The sequence below is a fragment of the Alosa pseudoharengus genome, unplaced genomic scaffold, assembly GCF_046254945.1.
Source record: "Alosa pseudoharengus isolate Yale_2024_CS ecotype anadromous, Long Island Sound unplaced genomic scaffold, YU_APseudo_1.1 YU_APseudo_1.1_scf_17, whole genome shotgun sequence".
NCBI classification, from domain to species: Eukaryota; Metazoa; Chordata; class Actinopteri; order Clupeiformes; family Clupeidae; genus Alosa; species Alosa pseudoharengus.
Genome location: NW_027468640.1, coordinates 23,555,273 through 23,581,155, shown reverse-complemented (window position 1 = coordinate 23,581,155; position 25,883 = coordinate 23,555,273). Strand labels below are relative to the sequence as shown.

The window sequence follows — 25,883 nt, the reverse complement described above, 5'->3', positions numbered from 1 at the left end:
TGCCTTATTCTTGATTCATTTAGGCTAGGCCTTTTTATTCAGTTATTCATCATCTTCCGTCCTTGTGTAGCGCACGCATTCTCAGACCTGTCACCTGCCACCTGTCATAATAAGAGAAACTCCTAGCTAAAATCTTTTATTGCTATTTAGGAGTAGCCTACTCCTAGTGGTAAGATAAAAGGCTTTGTGAATATGACCCCTGGTGTCTAACCCAATGCATAGCCCATTTACACAAAATAATGGTTGAATATTAGGCTACTGATGATCATTGTTATTTAAGAACATGCAGTGCGCGTAGGGCACCAATAACATCTTGCTCGTAAAAAAATCATCATACCGCACATTGTAGCAGGTCTGTTATTTAACCTATTACTGTAGGCTGCGCAAACCACAGGTCTTTATTTTGGGCAAGCCTGCATTCGAGGCAGGCCTTCTGTTGAAGAATTTTATATAAAGCCTGCGCTAACAGTAATCCTCCTGCCCCCGATACCACAGCTGTGGATAGTGTGGAATGTTCAAGTAATAACACAATCCAATGTGTGTCTCAATTGTCCCCCGCTGACCACCTCACACATTTCTCTAGATTTTGCAACGACCTTACATGACACAATGCCATAAAATGCCAGTTTTTAGGACACAGAATAATGTTTGTAATGATACCAGTTAGGCCTACGTTCAACAGTAACATAAGTGTAATGAGCTATTCATTGTCGAAGGTGCATGGTGAAGTGAAATTCTTACTTTGGAAAACAAACATTTGCCGATATCATTATCCCGAGGCCTTTGCAAGTCAGCATCTCCGACGGTAGTCTACCCTATAAAAAATATACGTTTTCGATGTCCCAAACGGAGAGCCATACTTTATTGTTTTAACGATCTCTATGCTACTCACCAAAATGTAGGCATGGGAACATGAAGTATCCAACTGTCGTGTGTTAAATTATTGTGATTACGAGCCAGTGGTTTTCAAACATTATGCGTGACTCGGACATCTAACGAAATGCAACAGACTCATATAGTCCTCGCATTCGCAAAATGAGGACATACAGACTGCTCAGATAGTGTACCTCCAGTTATGCACGGTTTTAGTCAAGTCATTTCAAAGTCAAAGTCAAAGTCAAAGTCAGCTTTATTGTCAATTTCTTCACATGTTCCAGACATACAAAGAGATCGAAATTACGTTTCTCACTATCCCACGGTGGAGACAAGACATATTTTACCAATTTTAAGTCCACAGACAAACATAACATTCAAGTAAACAAAAAAGTAGGTAAATAAGTAAATAAGAGGGCACATATAATGAAAAAATAAGAGCAGCAAAATTTGGTTGAAATTGTGCATAGACAGTCAATAAAATAAAATACTAGTGCAAAGTCAGGCCAATAAAAGGCTGAGGTAGTTCTGTTTGACCTAAGTAAGAAATAAAGTGGCATAGTGGTGCAAGTTATGTAAGAGCAGCAGAAGTGTTGTGTTTTCAGGACAACAACAACAAGTTGCAAAGTGTACAAGTGTGCAAGTGGAGTGGTGCAGGCGGCCATTGTGGGTCCAATGTCCAGGATGTTATGTAGCTGAGGGTGGAGGGGGGAGAGGAGGCAGAGAGTTCAGCATCCTAACAGCTTGGTGTATGAAGCTGTTGGTGAGTCTGGTTATCAGTCCACTGTCCAAGAGTTCGAATCTGGGTTAAGCCCATATTTTGAGAAATGCGGAATAGACCACAACCAATTTCAATTCTTCAACACGGTCACCGTTAGACTAGAGGGGAGAAAGAATGGGAAAAGATCTGGGCACAGTTATTCCAGAGCTTCGTGCCAAGTAAAAAGCGTTGTCGAGATGTGTGTGACATGCGTAAACCAATAGTGTAGAGATGATGCCACAGGGTTTTATTTAAGAGAGCCTACGTTTGTATGTAGGCAATGTATATTCACAATACTTAGGCCTACTAAAATAAATAGTATTTTATTTGTATTGGTTGTTTAGAGTAAAAAAAAAAAATCGGTCGGTCTTAACGGAAGTTTACAACCGGCAAGTCGGTCTGACTAAAAGGGGAAAAAAAATAATATTTGGGTCGGTTCTAAATTGACAGGGTCGGTCAGGTTACGGCAAACGAAAATATTTTTAAGGATGGCCTGGCAGTGTTTTTTTGCACGTCTGCAGAAGTCGGCCAAATATGAATGTAATTCTGCGGCATAAAGCAGATGTATTTGTTTATTGTTCAGAAAAATAAAAATGACATGTCAAGCAGTCAATTGACTACATTGCAGTCAAGAAGTAGGGCAATAATTTACGAAACCAAAACGTGGGACATAGTTGTCTAAGCCTATTGCGTAGCCTGTTAAAAACGTCGCCAGATAGTATTAAATCGGCAACAACATTGTTTTCTGCAAAAGCCTACCCAAGGCTACAGATTAATTCTGAACAGTTATTTCTCTACTGGCTCAATTATCACACAAGACACTGTTTTGATTTGCGTAGTTGCGTTACCCCCAACACTGACAATAATGTAGACAGCAAATTTCGATTTCGATTTTCGTTACCACCGTGTAGTCAAGCCTTAAGCCATACCCAAGTAGCCTAAATCGAGGTAATGTTTAATTATGCATGATTTATTTTGTTATTGAATTTGTAGGCTTGGATTACTCTCGGCAACAATTATGTTTAATGGTAGCATCCTGCTTTTTCAGAAGGGGCTGCAGGCAGAGCGATGTACAGTGGCAGAGCGACGCACAGGGGCTGAAAGTGGTACTAAAGCTTCACGCAGCTTCACGCCTCGTAATGCGCGACTGAAGTGGTCATTTGAAAGCGATGCCCACTGTAGATCCAAACCGGTTTCAGGATCTGACAATACAGCAAAGGCCCCTGAGCCATTATTATCCTGAACCACAGCAACTCCCAGACACAGATGCATACACATCAAGCCCTCATTCACACACACACACACACACACACACACACACACACACACTATACTGTATAGAACAGAACTCACATTCATGAGGGATTCATGAGGCAAGTCTGCTGATCTAGGAACAGAATTCAAGTGTCTACATCTAACACAGTCAGTGAGCCCCTTGCGAGATACCTCCAGAAACCACAGTGTGTGGTTCCACTCAGGAGATAAAAGGAAAATCCTGAGGACTCCCTCATGATAAAGGCCCTCCCCAAGGCCCACTAAAGCATGACACACATCTCAACCTCAACACTCCTCTGATACAAACAGAACCCAAAAGACAGGCCCTAAACCAGAAACACTGATATAAAATAAAGCTACAGCAGCAATTAAGAGGTCTCGGAACACCGTGTATTAGTGTATTCATGCACACGCCATGCATGATGCATCAAGATCTAAAACACCACCCAATAAACCCCTCTATGGTACTGTAACCCTTGCATTGCACACGCCATGCATCATGCATCAAGATCTAAAACACCACCCAATAAACCCCTCTATGGTACTGTAACCCTTGCATTGCATTGTCATAGGCTGTTGTATTGCACATAATTGCATTGCACACACGACTCTTAATTCTTTTTAAGCATATTTTGAGGTTTTTTGCCTTTATTATGATAGGACAGTGAAGAGACAGAGAGGAAGCGAGTGTGGGGGGGAGAGAGAGAGAGAGAGAGAGAGAGAGAGAGAGAGAGAGAGAGATGGGGTGGGTGGGATCGGGAAATGACCGGACTCCAACCCGGGTCCCCGTGGGCACTTGGACCCGAATGTGGTACAGGCACTGAATAGGCAGTTGCACCACAGCACCCCACCTAACTCTTATTTCTTAACTTAAATGTAACCTTCACTCATAGTCACTTTAGTCCAGTGCAGGGAGCCCCCCGGGGTCATCAGTAGGTTTGGGTATTGTTTCAATTTGAACGATTCCGATTCCGATTTCTTATTTCGATTCCGGTTCCTAACGATTCTCGATTCCGATTTTTTTTAAAGGCAGGGTCAAAAAAAGTTTAGGATATTTTAAATGAGCTAGCTAACCAACGGTCTTTCTCAGGGTATCTGCACATTTTCCAAGTGCAAATTTAAAGACTTTTTAAGACCTTTTCAAGACATCTAAATGAAAATTAAGACTATACCACGAAAAAAAGATATATATGACTGTTTATGCAATAGTTTTTTTTTTCCTACTAATTTTATCCCCCACCCCATTTTGGATGTCTACAGAAGTTACCAAATATATTTTGGCGAAAGAAAAATAATTGTGTGTGAATTACCTTCACAGCTATAAATGCCTAATTTTAGGGTCTGGGCTGCTTGCTTTTGAAGCTGGCTGTACATATTTGGTTTTGCTTACTGCTGAGGCTGACTGTTCTTCACCTGTGTCTGTAGTAGCCTAGGGCTACTTGCCAAACACATGTGCACTAGACTGGATTCCCTTCAATATTTTTTTCAAAGTTAGACTAAGCTATTTACATATTTTAATAAGCCTACTTTATATAATTTACTATGTGCATCTATTGTCTACGGAGCCCTCCGGGTGACATGGGAAAAAAAAACATGGGTTAAAAAAAAAAAAAAAAAAAAAAAAAAAAAAAGTAATGGGGAAAAAAAACATGAAGAAGAAAAAAAAAACGATGCACTTTTGCGGGATCTCATTGCGGGATCTCGCAAAGTTTTGCGGGATCTCGCCCCGCAAAACTCTTTGCGAGATCCCGCAAATTTTTTTTTTTCTACTTTTGGAACTTGCTGGGCTTCCTACTTGACCCCAATAGTCCCACAAACCACTACCGCCAGATGGCAATCGTATCATGATAGAGCAATCATAGTAGGCTATCACAGTTGCGTGTTGTGGGTTTTCTGGACACATTATATAGGCCTATGACACGGGAGGGAGAGGGAGACACCTGCGTGCAGACACGCACACACAGGCGCGTAGCAAGCGTGGGGGATGTGGGTGTTATAACGTACACAGTTTTGCTGGAACACGATTCTATCCCCCACACTTTTTGTCAGATTAAATTGAAAGTAAAATATGGAAATAAACGCTCCCGTAAAGAGTTGGAACCGTAACGCACACACAGAGACACAAAGAGGTCTGTTGATTTAATTGAACGGTCATCCAGCCAATCACATCAAGTTAGGTGAAGAACCAGAGCCGCTCTGATCAAATTCAAAGTGTACGTCTTTCAAGGCTATGCTGCTGCTTGGGTCTGCATTGTAACGTCTGCAGTGAGCAGATTTCAGATAGAATTGAAATGATAATTGTTACCGCATTATGCTAATTTAGTAAACCAAAATTCACTGTCTGACTGACAGTTTGTCACAATGCAGGGAGTCAAAGTGAAAGCGGGGTGCGTGCACCAAGGCACCTGTTTCTGCAGGAAAACCTTTGGCTACTGTTCTCAGAGCATTATGCTTTCTCTGCCTATGATCTGCAGCTTTTCTCAAACTATGGGCCTCCTCAACAATTAACCTACTACTGCTCCACGTAGCCGCGAAATTAAGTTATGCCCGGTGCTTCACACGTCTGCTCATTTGCAGCGTACAAGGGCGTAGGTTTGGTCTGAGCTTTGGTGGGGACACTACCCACTCAACTCTTTCACCAGCCACTATAGATATATAAACTGATTAAAATGTGCTACTGTCCAACTACTACCCATGATTATGTGCTACTGTTCAACTTGATCTAACTACACTGTGTAGCCTACATAATCTGATTTTAATATGTAGGCTATATTTAACATTTATTTTCTATTTGGTCTTATGAAATCATGCCCATTTAAGCACAGCTCAGTTTTAAGAAACTTAAATACATGCATGCTTAGCATTTTGTGAAAAGAAATCATTAAGGCTACATTGACAAAGTCTTAACCGTGAGCTGCCTGTATATTCTCTGATTCTAATATTTACAGATAGCCTATCTAGGTGATGTAAGCACAGCTTAGTTTTAAGAAATGCAGCCGAAAGACCATGTTGAATTTTGCTATAATTTATTTCAAACCCGGATTACTCTGGAACAGCCAACTATACACGGAAATGCATTACACCTTTGTGTTCGGTAAGGTCTGCTGTTTATTCTGATGGTTTGTCATGTGTTGCGTGAAGAGTGTGTAGGCCTACAATATTCCACCGAGACGAATGGATGTGGAGATAGGCGCAGAGAATAATTATTAAATCTCTTGAAGTTATTTTTCTCACAAACTGTTTATCACAGCAAACAGTGGCTAGCTAGCACCGTTTAAAAGCTGAGAAAGGCTCCTTCATGTGACACATGTGTGATGAGTAGCCTACTTCTCGAGGAGTTCAACAGAGAAGAATGGGTGAATTTGGACGCACTTCATGCTTGTAGTGAAGTAAAGCTGAAGCGCTGCATGCTGCGGCTCACTGGTAGTTATTATAGGGAACTTCAAATCAGCCCGATTTACCCTTATAGGCTACTGCACATTACAAGATCTGTACGAGATGATCCGCAGCACTGAAGTGAGAAATGATTTAACTCTGTGTAGCGCATGTGAGTGCTTTTTCCCCCATTTCAACTTGAATATTGGTGGGGACATTTCAGTCGTAATTTGACATTGGTGTGGACACGTCCTTCGGTCCCCACGCAAATCTACGCCCCTGGCAGCATACTTATTCATTTGGTGTCATCAACTATATAGACATAGCCCAGTCAGCACACATACAGTACGTCTCCAAGACGCTTGGAAAGGAACAGCTTAATTACATCGCGTTCCATTTAGAACGTCTTATTTGATCTGATCTTACAAACGGCGGCGTCAAGAAACATTTGAGTTCTACATCGGAGATACAACGCTTATGATCGCTCATGCAATGTGTGCGTCCCTGCAGCAAGTGAAACTGGAGGTAAAGTGGGCTAGAAGTAACAATAGTTTAAACAACAACGTGGCTTCCTGTAACTATCAATGGAAAAATGCATAGAAACTGCTAATCATAATCTTTAAATTGACATTAATTAAGCTGGCTATATGCAACACAATTTATATATATTCCCTTTGCATATGTTTGGGTAGACTTCAAACGTTTTTGAATTTGAGCTTACAGTTCTGTGTCCTTTACATTTATTTAATAGGTGATACCTCGAAATTAGGTTGCTGTCTGTTAGGTAATTTATTGTAGCCTGCTGTGTGTGCGTGTCTGCACGCAGGTGTCTCCCTCTCCCTCCCGTGTCATAGGCCTATGTAATGTGTCCAGAAAACCACAACACGCAACAGTGATAGAGCAATCAGAGTATCATGATACGATTGCCATCTGGCGGTAGTGGTTTGTGGGCCTATTGGGGTCAAGTAGGAAGCCCAGCAAGTTCCAAAAGTAGAAAAAAAGTTTTGCGAGATCTCGCAAAACTTTGCGAGATCCCGCAATGAGATCCCGCAAAAGTGCATCGTTTTTTTTTTTCTTCTTCATGTTTTTTTTCCCCCATTACCTTTTTTTTTTTTTTTTTTTTTTTTAACCCATGTTTTAAATTAATTAAGAGACAGGTCCTCCTCGCATGATCCTGCTGAAAACTGCTGGTTTCATCTCAAGCACTCACATATTATGAACGCACATATTTTTTTTTTTTTTTTGTAGCAGTCACCGACATTCAAAAAATATGCGGTTATATTTCACAACTTTTGCGAAGTAGGCCTAGCCTACTGGGAAATGCTGGCAAGCAAGCTGCTGGCAGATATTACAGGTAGGCTATTATAACTTAGACAGATATTTTCTTCCCTAGGCTAGGCCAGCAACACACGCTGGAAAGATGCAAACAGATCAACTTAACATATACAGTATTTCCTCCTGATTGCGAAGCACTGCACATAATTTGACCAGCAGTCTTCGCGTCCATAGTTTGTGAAACGATGCTGCGTCCGAGCAAAGACTTTAGATGCCAAGCGCAACTCCAAAAAGGAGAACAAATGAGCGTCTGGCTTGAGGCTGCGCCGGACGCCGGACAGGGCTTTTAAAATCCATATGTCCGGCCTAAATTCGAACATATGGCCAACCTATCGCTAACTGGCTTACCAACTCTTTCTCCCGCTCATTCTACCATAGGCTCCCTCATTCCACCTAGGCTACCTGTCTATCTCTCAGGCCTCAGCTACACCACGAAAACGTCAGGCATATTATTTGTACATAGGCCTACTGTATTATTACCGTTTTCACACCTTTAACCAAACCCTTGAAAAACATCTTCACTCTGCAACCACTACACTTCCTCCCGTAGCCTAATAGCCTAGTCACTTATACAATTGCGTTTTAAATACACGAAACTGGATGGAGACATCACTCGCTCTCTTGCACTCGCTGGCGGTCCCATACGCACATTTAATACCTCTCTTTCGAAAATTCAGTTGTATTTAAGACTTTTTAAGGATCCGCGGGAACCCTGCTTTCTGAATGAAATAGTCTGACATTCTCCATGAATTTTAATTCTATGAACTATGCGCTTCTTCGTTGGTGTTCAGCCGTTTCTTCTTCTGGTCGGCGGACTGGGAATCGAAACTAGGAATCGAAATTTAAACTTTTGAACGATTCCGGAAAAATCGCAAAGAATGTCCCGGTTCCAACCAATACTCGATATTCGATACCCAAGCCTAGTCATCAGGGAGAGCATCTCAGACTTGACCCTGGAAACCCACAGTACAGCTCTAGGTCTCTCTCCTGCTCTCTACACCTGATTAGAGCATGTTACATTTCAATCAAAGATGTCATGTTCTCTGATCCGCAAGAGGCCTACTGGGTTCAGACTTGGTCACAAATAGCCAGCTGGACTCTAATGCTACAGTAACACCTCATTGGCTAATTCCAGCGAGGGGTTCACAGGTACAAGGACCTCCAAAAGAGTCCGCAGCAGTCTGCAAAGTGTTGCAGAACTCTGCAGTTGATTTAACAGTTTGCAGAGTTCTGCGAAGTGTTGATTTAAGGACCCATATGTGATTTCAGCACTTCATGATGACCATAAACATTAATGAGACAACCCATTAATACTATGATATAGAATGTCATCTCTGGGAACCAACCTGTTTTTCCACCTAAAACTGGTCATGACTGCCAGACTGGTTGGATGTGCCATTGACAACTGTTGATTGGTACATTCTACTATGGTGCACTTTTCGCAAGAAATGAGTCACACAATGGTTGGCTGGAGACTAGCAAACACTTGCCTTACACAGGGTATATACAGAAATTCTTAAGTTGAATTTAATACCTTTTAATACCTTTTTTAATACCTTCACAATATTATTTAATACCAACACGACTTCGAGCTGCAACTAGCGGCAACCTTTCGAAATTCAGTGTTGGGGGTAACTAATTATAAAGTAACAGATTACTGTCATTTTTGTTACTTAACTTTCTGAGTAAGAAAGTGTAGCAATGCTTACAATTCAAATCAAGTATCTATTATTACAGTTACTGGATACTTTGTTCCTTTTTTGCTTCAATAAAAACACTGGCCTATACACAATTATTTGTTATTTAATCCTAACCCATAAAAAAGTTATTTCATTGTTATGTGTAGGAAGAGCACACACCACTTCTCCAGCACTACACTCTTTCACTATCATTCTATCTCAATCAAGACAAAATGACAAATGAAAATCAGAAAAGGTATACTGGACTTTCTTCTAAAAAGGCCCACGACCATACGCAGTACACACACACACACACACCCTTGCTGTCTCATATAATTTGCCAGTCAAGGTATCACATTCAAAAATAGGCTGTCACATTTTACAAAAATACTAACTATTAATTGGGTGCTGCTGGAGAATGTGGGCCCCATGTGATAAAATACTTTTGGGCCTGCATGCTCCCTGTGACGAAAATTTTGAAAAATAACCCCTTAAATGGTGACTTCTGGGGAATTTTGTGGAAACTAATTGACAAATTGACTTAAAATATATTATATTATAATATATTGATAGCATATTACCATACAGCCTATACAAACCTACACAGGTTCTTATATTCAACTAATTTTAAGCAAGTCTATTGGGACTTTGATCTCATCACATACTACATCAAGGGAGTAACCCTATAGCTCCTGAGCAAGCTTTGAATAATGTAAAGGTAACACCTGTTAAACTAACCTTAACATGACATTTACTAAGGGTAGAAAATGTTAAATCTTATAGCCTAAACCTTATCTTATAGCCTAAACAAAGCAACACTGTCAGGCCTATATTTAACCTCTATTCTGTAGTCAAGGCAGGGGTAGCTCATTGCAAATAACCCCTTATAACATGTGCATATGTTTACATGTTATATTCTTGTTTTTTCCCTTTCATTTAATTATATATTTGTTTGAATGAAAAGGCCTTCTGCCTTTATGGGGACTTTTAATTTGAAAATGGTTATTGTGATACTGTATGTAGGCTAGGCCTAGTTTAGGCTATATGTAGTCATTGAAAACGCGATGGCGCAAATTATTACTTTTTTGGATGACTATGACAGCTGGTAGCGTAGACATGATAGCTTCAATGACGCATATTTATGTGGAGACAGTAGCCCTACGTGGCCGATGAGCCAGGCAGTCGACTCTTCCACCTCTGATTACGTCCGCCCATTCTTGTTTGCTGGCTCCAGAGCGGTAGAAAAACGGCTCTGGTAGACTCCATATGTGACCTGAAGGCATTCACTCCCATCCAGGGGCATTTATTGTCTTTTTACAGACGTGGTAATAAGCCTCTTGGCTGTTGCCAACTAGCCTAAGCCAGTCTTTGAATCTCGAGTCCTCTAACCATGACATCGTCAATGGTAGCGAACTTTTGGCAACAAGTTTAGGCAGTAAGCCAGCCGTATATCCAGTTTGAGCATAGAGTTTGAGGGGGCGCTAAAAGTTTTTACCGCGAACGCACACTGACATATCGCTCAGGTCCTACTCGCACATATAATTAATATAATATAAATAAATTCACGTGAATTTTAGGAGATAGGCCTGGACTTAACACAAATGGAAAACATCATAGTTAGTGGTTCGAAAATGTAATACCTCATCAGATGACGTTTATTACTTTTTAATACTTTTAAATGGCCTTAAATTTGGCTAATTTCATTTACTACCTTTTAATACTTTTTACAACCCCGCGGACACCCTGTTACAAGACCAATGTACTCACTGAGCTCCAAGGAGCAACCACAAACACCACAGGCTACTGTTTGTTTAAGACCAGTACGATATTCTCTTCCTGTTCTTCTAGCTTCAACATCAAGAAACGCATTGGTTTTTCATGATAACATTCCACTGATAAAGTGCATTTTGTGCAAATGTCAACAGCAATTCAATAAGTGCAATAAAAAGGGGAGGGGAAATGTGGCGAGTCATTTTCTTTTTAACATTTTGCTATGCACCAACCCTGTTGGCCAAACCACCAATTCATACACAGCAGGACTGAATGGGCCAGTTAACGTACGGAAGAGCCGGCACACAGAAACCCCACACATAATTTCTCAAACAAACGCCTACCACTGGAACCCTTTAGGCTTTTCCAACACAAAGCTTCCACACAGAGAACTTCCAGAGTCATCCGACAGACTTTCTCTGTATCCCTCCCTCCCTCTCTTCCCCCTTCTGTCTCTCCCTCTATAAACAGTTTCCCTTGAATGTTGAGGGTAGTGTGAGAGCAAGACCCAAGTCTAAACATGACATGAGCCCAACCACATTCTTCATTCTGAGCCAAGAGTCCATGCCCACACAGGACTGCCACACGTTCAGGAGTTAATGGAGGGAGAGAGAGCAGGACTCATAGAGAAAAAGATCCAGGACCAGGATTCTCCACTCTCCACCCCACCCCCCCCCCCCACACACACACTTTTCCACGTTTACTTAACATTAGTGGCTGATTTTTATTAGCATATTGCCACTGTTTATTTTGTATTCATTTTTGCTACAAAGACCATTATTATAATTTTGGTTAAAATCTTGAGTACCGTATGTTGTATTACACCTATTCAGGGACCACACTTTGCTCCTCCATCCTGACTATTTCACCTAAGCACAGTCACACCGAACAACAACAGGCACTATGGGAGTGTTAGAGAGCTACATGTAGCCTACAGTACATTCACACTGACTGGTCTTTCTTTTGAAATACTGACTTTAAAGTCAGAGAGATTAATGAACTTTTATGCAGGGATTAAAGTGAAAAAAATCGTTTGACTGAACTTTTTTCAGGCCATAAGTCATACGTTGTTCATATCTACCTATAGAGATAGCACCCCTTTTGCGGTCGCGACCTATTGGTTTTTAATGTACAAAAAGATGCAAACAGCAAAGTAAAGGGAGTATTCGCCTTATTCACACAGCGGCCATTGTTTAAACCAAAACGAGGCTACAGGGTACACTTACTATATAATTAATGCCACCTACAGGTGAATGCATAGAACATAACAATCCTATGGTTTGTGTACCCTAGCCTTGTTTTAGCCGCCAATGGCCGCCATGTGAATAAGGCGAATTGAGAGTGTTCTTGATTGAGATTGAGTTTTCCTGATGAACAAAAATATATTTTAGTACCATCCCTGACCATTGCTGATTAGCCATTGCTGTTCTTTTCTACTGCAGCAATATTGTAGAAAGGCTTTAACACACTCTTATTTAATTACTTCAGGCCAAAAGTGTTTAAAGGGGAGATTTTTTTCTTGTTAATATGCAATTCAACACCAAGTAAAATCTATAAAATCAAGTTTGCAAGACTTCCCATTTCCTCATCAAAGTAACAAATCAGAACATTCTAGATATTGTTCATATTTCCATTTGTTGCCCCATCCGCATTTAATGATAACATGGTAATTTTGAGTTTTACAGACAACTCAGTTTTCCAATGAGCAGCAATACTTTGTGTGCTCATGCAGGAGGTCTGCGCATTTGTAACGACAATCTGGAGACGGCGCTTTTGTCTTCAGCAACAGATTGTATAAGGTTGACAAGAGGTTGCGATATGGTTAAGGACAGGTCGTGTTGCGCTATGAAAGAACATGCGTAGCCTACTTTCTAAACGTAAAAACGGTCAGCCATAGATAAACGTAGCCTACCTCTGTCGTGGTGGCTAGTTGCACCAGGTAGGGAAGATGTCCTGAAGTGCACGAACGTTAACCTTATGGCGGTCTTCTGATTGGTGGCGTGCTAAAACGTTTTCCTATTGCATCCATAAACAATTTTCTTGCAGCGAACCGCGCAAAAGCAAACTCCTGGCACTTTAATTTCTTTACACCATGGCTTGTTAGTTCTCCCCCGTTTCCAACAGCTGCCCATCTGCATTTATTTTTTAACTTTTGACACCTGCCTTCTTTTAGCAACAACGCATCCATGACAGCTAGTGGCCTTGCCAAATAGACGCACACAAATCATGACGCTAATATGCGAGGTTCTGGTAGGCCCACTGGTTATGGTTTTGTGCTATAAATTAATAATATTTTATAGCAAAGTTTTAAGTTGACTATTTTAATTGTATGGTTATTTTTTGTCAACATACACTCACAACCTATTGTCGTTAAAAGTGAGGCCTAAGCAAAATAGGCTACAAGGCTGTCTGTGCGTCACAAACACGACTGACCCCCTTACTCGACACGCTCAGTCAAAACCTTCCGTCGCAAATTGTGAAAAACATTGTTGTATGTCATAACAGACGGGATAATAAATTGCATAGGCTACGGTTTATATTGCGTCGCTTTACACATAATGTTAGTTGCATTGATTAAAAACTGTAACAATAATAGTAGCCTACATCGGGTGGCATAGCAGGCTATCTGTTCAAGTCATAGGTGACACCCAAAATGAATGACCTCCCCTGACAAGAGTTCGCGATAGTAAGTGTCTACATTGATGCACGGAAAGAACACAGCCTCCGAATTCGCACATAGAGCTCACAATATCATATCCAAAAAAGTTAGACGGATTGGCCAACCTCATCAGCTGTCTCGATTGTGTCACTATAATCCAACTTTTAGACCGTTATAGTCCTCCATACGTGTTCTTTTTTATAAGCAAACGCCCGAGACAAGTGTGTAGCTACAACATACAAAGCGAAACTCATGGCTGACGTAGGACGTATCTTCTTGAGCGGTCACGGATTGAGACACAGAAAGTTCTCAAGAACATTAGGTCTTTAAACATTTACCTTATATTTGTAGTTGCCTTAAAAAAGGAAAAGCAAAGGTGACAGTCCCCCCCCCCCCTCCTATTTTTTTTCTCATCGGATCTGCATCGATCTCAAATATGACATTTCTAAAATCAAATTGACGGAAATCCGTCCTATGACGGAGAACTTTAATCCTTGAACTTTTATGATTTATAACCGAGGTTAATGGCAAAACGGCATGTGTAATTGAAGTTAGTGTACAGTTCCTCTCCATCCTTGTGTTTTTTTCGGTGCTATATGCTTCAGCAACACACTGTGCTGCATGTCAACAGAGCCCAAAATTAGATTGTTAAAGGGGAGGCCGATAGATAGATCAGATGTCTGAGACATCTCCAATCTGTTTCATGATCATTCCAGGAAGTGCCCCCTCAACATTTTCATAAGACATCCACAATCCATCAAGGAGAGGATTTAAGTGCAAAACTATAGCTACTATAGACACTAAACAGTCACACAGTGTGTGTGTGTGTGTGTGTGTGTGTGTGTGTGCACAAGAGAGTGGGAAAGTCAGGAGTTAAATGGAGTCGGCCATTACTCAGACAAAAGCAATAAAGCTTCCACTACTAACAAACGTCTCTCCCAGTATAGATAACACCTTTATCTCATGCTCTCTTAAAAGCATTACACAAGTCCATTCCGACGCATAAATGGGGGTCAAGGTAGTGGTCTCGGCAGATCGATGCACCTTTTTTTTGCATTTCAACATGTCAGCCTCTCCCTACCACAAGACATGCCTCTTCAGTAACGTTAAAGGCGGCGGTCTGCTATCTTATCTAGGAAATGTGTCAGTCAATGTGACCTGAGCTCTTGCCCACGATTCCCCACACTATCACCTTTGTTTGGACACAGTGGTCTGTCAGCAGTGATGCACAATGACAGATTGGCAGAGGGAAAGTCAGAGAGGGGTATTGCCTCATGACTATCCGGTTGTTAAGTCTGACGTCATAGCTTTTTCATCTAAAAACGGATACTAGCACAGCCAGCCGGTTTTCACAACCTGTAAACCCAGTCATCACCTCTGTTTTAGTGAGGTTCAAAAAGAAAACAAATGCTTAACTCTAACAGAGTAATTAGTGCAGCTGTGCAGACAGACGATCTAAACCAAGGGCAACGTCAGCGAAAAATAGGATTTTGTTAGGTTAAGGGAGCAAGTGAGTAGTAGAACGACAATCTTCCTATTAGCTACTCTGAATAGCAGAAAAAAAAATGTTTCTTTTACTGTCTATGGGAAAAAACTATGGGGTCTATGTGAAAAAACTAGACCTGGAAAAAGAAATTTCCGGGCACATTATTGCATCACGACTTAACAACCGGATTCGCGTACAGTCACCTGTGGCGACTGATCCAGAAGCAGGTAGCTGCTGGTCAATGTATGGGTTGATTAGAATGAACTGAAAGCACATAGTGATCCACAACCACAGTTAGCCTTTGTGCCATAATACTCTGACTCACATGGTGGTCAATGAGTTGAGTGGAACATGCAATTCAGTTTCAATTCCTACTGGCTGAAAAAAGGGGAATCGAAAGCCAGAGGACATCAGGTTTTGAACTGTTGTGGAAAAACTTCCTCAACATTCACTCAATGCTGGCGGTGGATGAGGATGACCGAATCCATTTTCCATGGGTTGAATTATGACAACTTTAAACATCCTCTAGAGTGAAATTACAGTCCTCTAGCATAAAATGTGCGCTTTTTTAGCAACCCAGCAGCCTCTAAACTCAAGCTCTTCTGAGTGGGTACTGGTAACGGCAGCCCAGTAGTACAAAATCATTCACAAAATCATTAATAAAGCTTAATGCACACAGCAACTTTTGCCCAACCTTACCAAAGACAAGGCAAACCAAATGCAATTCATATTTGACTGCTGAGCTACTGTCCTTTTTACACTTTCTGCACAGAGGAAAACCTAACCAAACGGAACCTGTGACTGAGTGTAGAGGGTACGTCGATCCTGCAAATTGGTGGACACTTTCGGTCCTTTTTGGTCTTCCTACCACATCATATGCCACTCAGAGATCTAACCCTAACTGAGGTAGTACATCCCAAGTCAGACGGAACACCCCCGTTTTTTCAGTGTGGTAGCTCCCACATGCTACCCCCATCCCATCCCCTTGCTCACCTGCTCTCTCCAGGTCCTTCTCGAGCTCGTCCTCGGCCGCCTGCGCGTCCTCGGCCTCCGTGGTGCACCGGTAGCCCTTCTTCTTGAGCGCATGGCAGATGAGCACCCCCAGCAGTCCCAGCAGGAAGAAGACGGGCACCAGGCCGAACGCTACGTACTCCGGACTGCTGCCCGAATCCTCTGCAGGCGTGCTGGCGTCCTCTGGGCTGCCCGCTGTAACAGATAAAGCGCGATGGACAACTATTCGTAAATGTGTCCGAAGAATTTCTGTCATTTATGTGAATATATCCAATGTATGATCATGCATCAACACAATACAAGACTTTCCATACAAACATATTACAAAGGGTACTGACGTTTTGATCAAGCAGTGGAAGTTCAAATCGTTCTTCTGTTGTGTATACCTACTAAAATTTCACTCTCATAACTACCCTGATGGTAGCTGATGATGGCTGATGAGAGAGAGAGAGAAAGAAAGGTGAGAGACAGAGAGAGAAAGAAAGGAGAGAGAGAGAGAGAGAGAGAGAGAAAGAGAGAGCGCGAGAGCGAGAGTCTACACATATGGTGCTGAAAATGGCCAAGTGAAACAGCACTGCTCCCTGAGGAACACTATTATTGAGTTATAAATACAGACATGCGGTTAAAGCACTGGAGACTATCTCTGCACTGCAATTCCATAATGCCACTGCACCATAACACTTTGGTGATGCATGTCTGTGTAATGAATGACTGATTCACAAAGCTAGAGGAGAATAAAACCGTGACAGACACAGCGTGAGAGAGTACACAGAGCAAAGAAAGAGGAGGGGAGGAAAAAGAGAAAAGAAAACAGTAGAGAGAGAGAGAGAGAGAAAGAGAAAGAGGGAGAGAGAGAGAGGAGTGACTGTCTGACTGCAAGCGAGCAAGCGGGACTGCCAGCCAGCACAGCAGCCAGACGGTATCACTGTCGCAGTCACGGTCATCATAGTGCTGACTAAGGATGGCTGCATCCCCCAGTAACTTTCCACTTCCCTCTATCCATACATCCCTCCCTCCTTTTGTCGCTCGCTCTATCTATCTATCTGTCAGTCACTTCACTCTGTAATTAAAAACTATTTCATCAACAACTCAAAACTGGAAGGGTGTATACATATATGCATGCTTACATAAATAAACATATCCTACCAATTAGATTACCATGTGCACACATGTACCATAAACTATGCAAAAGATATGTAAACACAGTACAAAAACATTTAAGCAAAAAAGGCCATGCATCTGTCTGCACTTGTCAGACAGGCCCCCAGCATAGGACACACAGAGACTACCACACACACACCAGTGCAGTGGGATATTCCAGAAAGGAGGTTTAACAAACATTGAGATAAAACTTAACCTCTGGGTTGTCTGAACCTGTGGCGACTAAACCCGAGCTGTCGGTTCCAAAACACCAGTTACCAGTTAGTTCAATCAACCCTGTGTTAGATAACCTCGAGTTGTGCGCGTTCACGGTGAACTTATAAAGGCATCATCTATTGAGAGTCGAAACCATGAGTGAAACCGGCGAAACGAAGAGCACCGTATTTTTCAGAGGCGGAGTAGCAAGTTCTCCTCGAGGCTTACGAGGAGGAGAGAACTGTGATAACAAAAAAAGAGCAATACTTGAGCGTCTGCCAAGGAACGAGACCTTGCTTGACAGAGAATAGCCTAAGGGACCGTTCGTTATTTATAAACGGAATCACCGGAGGGATTTTAAGTGCTTCGATCAAAAGTTGCATGACCCTCCCCTGCCTGCTATATAATTTTCAACGACCCTCCATCAGCATTTTCAAAAATGACATGACCCTCCCCGACCAATTGTCGATGTCTTCCGCCGACGCTATTACGCACTATGCTATGCTATGCTATGATAACCCATCAACATAAGCCACCGCTTTAAAACCAACCTCTGCTTTCTGATCTTACACATCACACTTCACCAAGATGGTGGCCATTTCAGTAGATTTACTCACTAACATTGTTGTGGAAACACAATGGAAACTAAATGCACACTTCCTGCAACTGCATTAGCCTACTTGAAAAGTTACTCCTCTAGTAATTATTCACATGAAATAAAACAATAAAGCATTGAGACCATTCAACAAAGCACACTGGGTAATAACAAATTCAACACATGAACTTGTTGCTATGGACTCGTCTCTAGGCTTCCTCAGTCATTGTAAAGCTGCCGAAGCTGAACATTATCCAAAACTCAATTTCTCAGACGAGCGTCAATTTGGGAGCTTGCTACACTCCTTCCTTCTCAAATGACTTGAAAAGGCCGTTTGCACAATTTCACAAATAATCACAGGGACCGAAAAATACCTAACATGCCAACTTTTTCCGGGTTTATCATTTTAACGTTTCCCCGCTGTCTTGCCGTTTTAATATATTTTCCCGTAGAATATCCCATATTCGTGTAATACTCCTTAGTCCTGCATTCTGGCCTGTCTCTGTGTTGTCCTGTTGTTCCCCCTTGCCCTTCCAGAGAAACAGATGTATTCAAATCATCGTTTTGCTTGCTTGAATGCAAACTCAGAGTGACGTTAACCTAGGCCTATTTAAGTTAACGACGTGGTTGTCGTGAGAGCACGAATTATTAGCGCTTGCAGTGTTCGGCCGTAGGCTATGCCTACGTGCGCACCTGGCAGGCTACTCAGCTAGACAAAGAATTCCCCCTGTATATTCACTCCAAGTTGGCCTACCATAACTTACCAACTACACTGTAGACCATAAACTGGCTATTTATATGACCAAATGTATTTGTTCAACTTTATGAAGCAGAATTACGCACTGCTACTTGGAACGTAACACATTTTTGTTGGCAGGAGAGAGAATGACAGCGAATAACAAATTGCACTTGTTGCTGGTTACCAATAAATACTATATATTTTTTTGCAAACAACAAAAACAGAAAGGATGGAGACAGCAAAGCTAGAGATGGGCAGGAACAAGGTCAATTGGTAGAAATGCTTGTCAAAACGTTAGGAGCTGGATGTGTATGAATGAAGCACATATGCTTTATGTTAAGCATGCACACTGTTTAAAGTTAGGTAAACTACAAGTAAACCAAAGTTAAATTTAGCTTTTTTAGGGCTGGATAAAGTTGACCAAATGGATATAGGCTGTTAGGCGTGAATAAAGTAGGCTACTTTGTTGCTCCAACCCTTCCAACGTTAATGGGGACGAATGTTGACATTTTCCGTATTTTGCGTAAACCCAGGAAATCTCCCTTATTTTCATTGCTCAATGTTGACAGAGCTTTGGAACGAAAGAGAACGTTATATGGCGACAGAAATCAACAATCAAACAAGCCACTTAGATTTTTTGCTGTTTTCATTAATACAAAAGATGGGTGACCCTCCCTCCTAGACAAAAAAAAGTTAGGTGACCCTCCCCTCAACAAAGAATAAAAAGACATGACCCTCCCCTATTTTCCTCCGGTGACCCCGTTTATAAATAACGAACGGTCCCTAACTGACCGTGTAAATGCGTACGTTTAGGATAGCCTATGTCAAAAGCACAATTAAATAATTTAGTGGACATTACGTATTGTATTGACTGCTTTGAATGATGCTTTCTTAAACTAGCCTACCTTGTCACAGATTGAGTGGGCCATAGACTCCTTGAGAATCACAAATGTAATTTTCTATTTTAACGCGGGTTCTGCAGCTGTGGGCCAAGTTAAACATTTGCGCTCCAGCATCGGAAGGGTGATGAATGTCGGAAGGCATGGGTAGCCTATCCTCTATCCCCCAGTAGCATACCCATCAGGTTCTCCTGTAATTGCACATATAACATTAAGTTACAGCCTACACATTAATAAGTCTGTAGTGGATCTGATAATATTCTAGTAAGGTGTAGGCCTGCCCTAACGCACCCTGTTGAAATGTGTCGCTCAAATTAGACTCCCGGATAGGCTACATCATTCCTTGCATCGTGTAGGCCTACTGGGCCCTGCCATTTCGCCTCCACGTTTGTGATAAGATGTGAAGCATAATCACATATAAAAAGAGAAGTGGCCTATGACCTATCCATTCGACCAAGGACATTCTGAAAAAGCTAAAGCCCGTTAATTGAAGCTCACCAGCTAAGACAGCCTATCTTCGGTCCACATTTGTAAAACTTAATAAGTGATGCTGACCTGCCAGTTGGGTACTAATGATCCTCGTGGGTTTGTGTCCATGAAAACGAATGAACTGCTTTAGCGCAAGGCAAACTTTACGCACCGACCGACACTACAAAAACTCCCAGTCGGAGAGCGCGTGTGTAGCCTATTAAAAACTATTTTATCCCAAATGCCATCAGCATTCTTAACCAAACTTAGTGACAACACGCATAGCCCTACCTGCATGACAGCTGTTATGCAGTCTTTATTTAAACGTATTTATTAATTTTCTATATGTTTTCCCTTTTTTGTAGGCTACTGTACTTGTTTTAATCATATCTTCAATGTGTCTGAGACGTTGTTTGTCCATCTGTCTTGTGGGCCAAAGACAAATGTCCACTATGGTGTAGGCTAGCTAGCCTACATTAAAGATTTATTTTATTCTATTATAATCCACCATGCGTAATGTAGGGATGGAGAATGCTTTTCAAGCCTATAGCCTATGATTCAGCTGAAAAACTCTAGCGCTCTTGAAAAACTCGTTTAGAAAAGAATGTATCATGTGATGTTGTGGTCTATCGCCCTCTCATGGTGAATTGCACGGATGAATATTAGCCTACATGATTTTGTGCTTCTTTGTCAATCGGACCTTCGTCAAAATAAAACGCCATTGTGTGACAAGTGTAAAAATAGCGGCCTGGTTGAACATGCACTGAAATAACCGAACATAATTGAACATAACCTGAACAAAACCTACCCCCTACCAGGTTAAGTTCAGAGCCTATGTTACCATAGTTATTTACATAGCCTGGTCATTTTTGAGCTTTCTGGAACTGAAATCCCAGGTTTACCATTTACTCTGGGTTTACATACCCAGTTAAGTTCAGAGCCTATGTTACCATAGTTACTTACATAGCCTGATCATATTTGAGCTTTCTGGAACTGAAATCCCAGGTTTACCACTAACTCTGGGTTAACATACCCAGTTAAGCAAGTAAACCTGCTTTCTGGAATACCCCTCAGGAGCACCAGGCTTTAGTGCCCAGGGTCAGCTGGCGGGGAGACCTCTGTGTTCTCTGGGAAAATGACGTACTGTAGCTTGCCTGCTGGCCCTGGCCTCCATGCCCCAGCCTTCCACCGCTCCTGGCCTCCATGCACAGCCTCAGAGGTCCCCCCTCATCTGTTTCCCATCCAGCCCAAATCCCCTCCATTTCCTCTCTGTGGGAAGCTAGCCCTCTCACTCCGTCCCACCACAACACCACCACTGTCAAAGAGCTCTTCTTTCTTTTTTGGGGGCCAAGCAGCGAAGCTGCGAAGTCCCATTGTGTTTCTACGTTTTCCTATTATTATTATTCCGCCATTGAAGTCTATGGCAGCCCATAGAACCGTCTGGTAAAAAGTTCTGAAATTTGCCACACTGATTAACCACAGTCCCATGATTAATTTCACCAAGTTTCATGTCGGCACCTCAAGCGCTCTAGCGCCATCAACAGGCCAAAAATGGACATGCGTTCACGCACTTAACTTTTGACCCTATAGGGGGCACTGCACTTAGCAAATTTGCATTTTGGCTTGAAACTGTTGATGTGTTTGGAATTAAAACTTACTAGTGGTGTCTGTTAATACTGTAGGGGGTCTTAAGGCCGACAAATGCCAACCTATGATGTCACTGTAATCAATCTGGCTGCCATCTTGGATTTTGTCGGAAACACAAAAACATTTTCACAGGTCACACATTTGATCCGATCTTCACCAAAATTGGCACAGACCATCTTCAGACAATGCCTTATCAGTGCATTACTTTCTGGAGCAATTGACAAAATCGTTTGCCCGTCACAGCCAATAGGTGGCGAAGCCGCCAGCAAAATAGGCCTTATCTCAACCAATCTTTGGTTGTTTGACATGAAACTTGCTGTGACTGCTTATAGCTATATGTCTGATGTAACAACATCGAGTTGCCATGACAACTCCAGCTTGGCCCCCTCGTTGCTGCTTTCAGTTATATTTAATATCTATTGTTGCCGTTATTTTGTTGTTGATGATAGCACTTCCTATAACACTTGGATTATTCCTATAGCACTTGGAATTTAACATCTCTCCTGTGTATATTAGAAAATTATTTCTCTCTCTCCCTCATTTTTATTCTGTCTCTGTCCATCTGCCACTCTCTGGCTCCCACATCTCTCTCCCATTCTGTGGTGCCCTGCCCCCCACCTGTCTCTTTACTACAGTTAGGTGGCTCTGTCAATGCGGTCTTATCAGTTGCTGTTGTAACTGTACAGCTCACCAAGTCTTGTTAAATATGTATGCACAGACTCTTAAGAGCTCTCGCTCACGTGGCACACAACACACACACACACACACACACACACACACACACACACACACACACACACACACACACACACACACACACACACACACACACACACACACACACACACACACACACACACACACACACACACACACACACACACACACACACACACACACACACACACACACACACACACACACACACACACACACACACACACACACACACACACACACACACACACACACACAGGGGCAGCCGTGGCCTACTGGTTAGCGCTTCGGACTTGCAACCGGAGGGTTGCCGGTTCGAACCCCGACCAGTAGGCACGGCTAAAGTGCCCTTGAGCAAGGCACCTAACCCCTCACTGCTCCCCGAGCGCCGCTGTCGTTGCAGGCAGCTCACTGCACCGGGGTAAGTGTGTGCCTCACCTCACTGTGTGCTGAGTTTCACTAATTCACGGATTGGGATAAATGCAGAGACCAAATTTCCCTCACGGGATCAAAAGAGTATATATACTATACCATACACACACACACACGACTTTCCCATGGAATCATCTGGTCTGGTTGGGAGGTCGTGTTTGCGATGTGCTGCAGTATGACAAGGTCAAAAGGTCACAAGCTCAGAATGCTGCAGCAGAGCTATGCAGCGGCCCAGCCCGACTGTTTTCCTTCTCTCCACCGCGCGCAGCATTCCTAAAAAAATTAAATCAAACAGGCCCACCTCAAGCTGACAAAGAGACCATTGTCCACCGTGTCTGTGGCATTGTGTGTCTAATATGTAGAATGAACACACACACACACACACACACACACACAAATACACTTTGGCCTGTGTCTGTGCATGGGTGTGTATGCGTGATGTGTTTCTAAAAGACAGAAAAATGTATTAGCGTTTTCTACTGCTTTAATTTACTTAGTGACTAAGCACACTGCACCAATGGGCATACTAGAGAGACATGACATGAGAGAGTTTGAGGGAAAGTGACAGAGGGAAAGGGAGAGAGAGCAAGAGAGAGAGAGCGAGAGAGAGAGAGAAGATGAAGAGATAAACAGAGACAGAAAAGATGAGGAGAGAAACAAACAGGGAGCGAAGAAGCGACCATCAAAGATCAAACAATAAGACAACAGGTAGCGTGAACCACCTTTGGTCACTCCCCCAGTTGTTGCCGTGACGTGTGTGCCTGTGTCTGTGGCCCTACCTTTACATTTCTCATTAACCTGCCCTGCTCTGCTGTCTCAACACAGGTGTCTCCACTGACAGGTATGCTAGCATGCTTGTGAGTCATCACATCCAAAGGAACAATTAGAGAGAAGCCTTACATAAACACTAACCATTACATAAATACTAAATAGTAAAGAGACAAATAGAGTAAAGAGACAAAACAAGACCAGGAATGAGAGACGGAAAAGGAAAGACAAGGTGTTTCAGACTTCGTTTGTATTCAAAGAAACTTCCCCTTCTAGGTTTCTATGACATGAGTCAAGAGATACGCATACAAGCGACGCCAAAATGCACTTAGAGACAATAGATAAGACGTCAGGTTACCAAAGAGAAACATACAACCATATAGTCAAGTCATTTGTAATAAAACATACTAAAAAGGGAGCCTCTTCTGAATGTATGAGTGTCACTGTGTTGTGTCAAGTCCTACATCTCATCTCAGACATTAACACTCATTTATCTGACATTTAATGCCCTTTTCCAAATGCCATACAGATGCATTCAAGACAGAATGAAACGTTTTAACAAGAAAACTTGCTTGGAATCACATTGTGGGGATCCGTTTTCTCTTCCTGCATTCTTTTGAGGCTCAAAGACTACATCCAGTCAACACTGAATGGAATCCTGCCCAAGAGAACTTTCACTTATATCTCATTGTATTAGTCTCTCTATTCTCCTCTCATTTCTGTACAGGGTAATAGAATCTCTGTAGAAACCTCCCGACCTGACCTCTGCAATATGACAGAACAAGAAACCAAATACAGTAGGTCCACTGAAAAAAAGGTCTGCAACAGATACATAGCCTTTAATTACTACTCCTCACAGTGGTATTAGCTGCTTTATCAGCTACTAACAGATGCTCATGCCTCGAAGCCAGGCTTGGTAAAAAATAAATATATATATATATACGTATGTCAATACGTATGTGTTTGCGTGTGTATGAGGTCGAACTTTAGGCCAAAGATAGGCATCAGGCCTTCCCTCAACTCACGCACACACCACATTCACTTTCGTCTGTACGTGTATGAATCTTCACATTAACTGATAAAACTTCCTCTGACCTTCTGTTAAGTCCCTAGAGTCCACATTAGAGTAAGCAACAGTATGCAGCTCACGTTGGAGCGCGTGTGGGTTTTCCCTAAAAAGCTTATGCTGGATGGCACTCGCTAATGAAATGAGCCCGCGGGTGCAGTTTTTGGCTCGTGCAGACAACAGCTGCGCGGGTGTTTGAGAGGAGAGAGGACGAGAGGTCACTATCGAAAGATGTCACATGTTCAGAGACAAGGACCAGTCCAACCTTAAATCTGTAAACAAATGAATGACGTATAGCTGGAACCAAGAGACTAAGGAAAACAGTTTAGAGATTTCAGGATTTTGGATAGGATGGTTCTTTACGCACGGGATAACTATTCCTCAGAATTAGGGCGGACATGCATGAACTCCAAAAGGATCTAAATACATGTAGGAGTATGACTGCACATGTAATATTTACCCGAAATACAGCTATACCCATACATATATCCTACGTCATCCTTTGCAGGGTTGTGTCTACACTATCTACTTGTGGTATGGGTTTTGTTTAGAGAAGGAAACGTTAGACTCTGGTCTGGAAGTACAGGTATTCAACTGTAATTAGCCTACACAGACTAAATTATGTGGTTTAGCCTACTATAAGCTAAAGCAAGTGATGCACTTAATTGAACCTCAACAATAAAAATCACACGACTGTTCTCAATAATGCCATCACAGTTGTGGCCAACATCCACCGATAGACCAACGCGAAGCTGCACTGAACTCAATTACTACCGAACTGGTAGACCCCTGTATTCCACAAAATAACCTGAGTGTGGCTGGGGTCGAAAACAGACTTTCTCGGTGGCATTCGTAGTCTACATGGGGTAAGGGCACGGTCACAGTAATTTTGTCAAACTGGTCAACTGACAGTCCCCTATCCAACTACGCCACAATACATGTAAACTCCACAGTATTTGAAATGAGTCGCGGT

General features: G+C 42.2%; 1 protein-coding gene across 2 annotated transcripts in view; it reads right to left on the bottom strand.

Annotated features, from left to right (window-relative positions):
* Positions 1-25,883, bottom strand: part of LOC143127484 (RELT-like protein 1) — a 65,530-nt gene that overhangs the window by 39,146 nt on the left and 501 nt on the right. For both annotated transcript variants that reach the window (XM_076289016.1, XM_076289017.1), the window contains exon 2: positions 16,206-16,418. In XM_076289016.1, the coding sequence (XP_076145131.1) occupies positions 16,206-16,418 (213 nt within the window). The remainder of the gene's footprint in view (positions 1-16,205; positions 16,419-25,883) is intronic.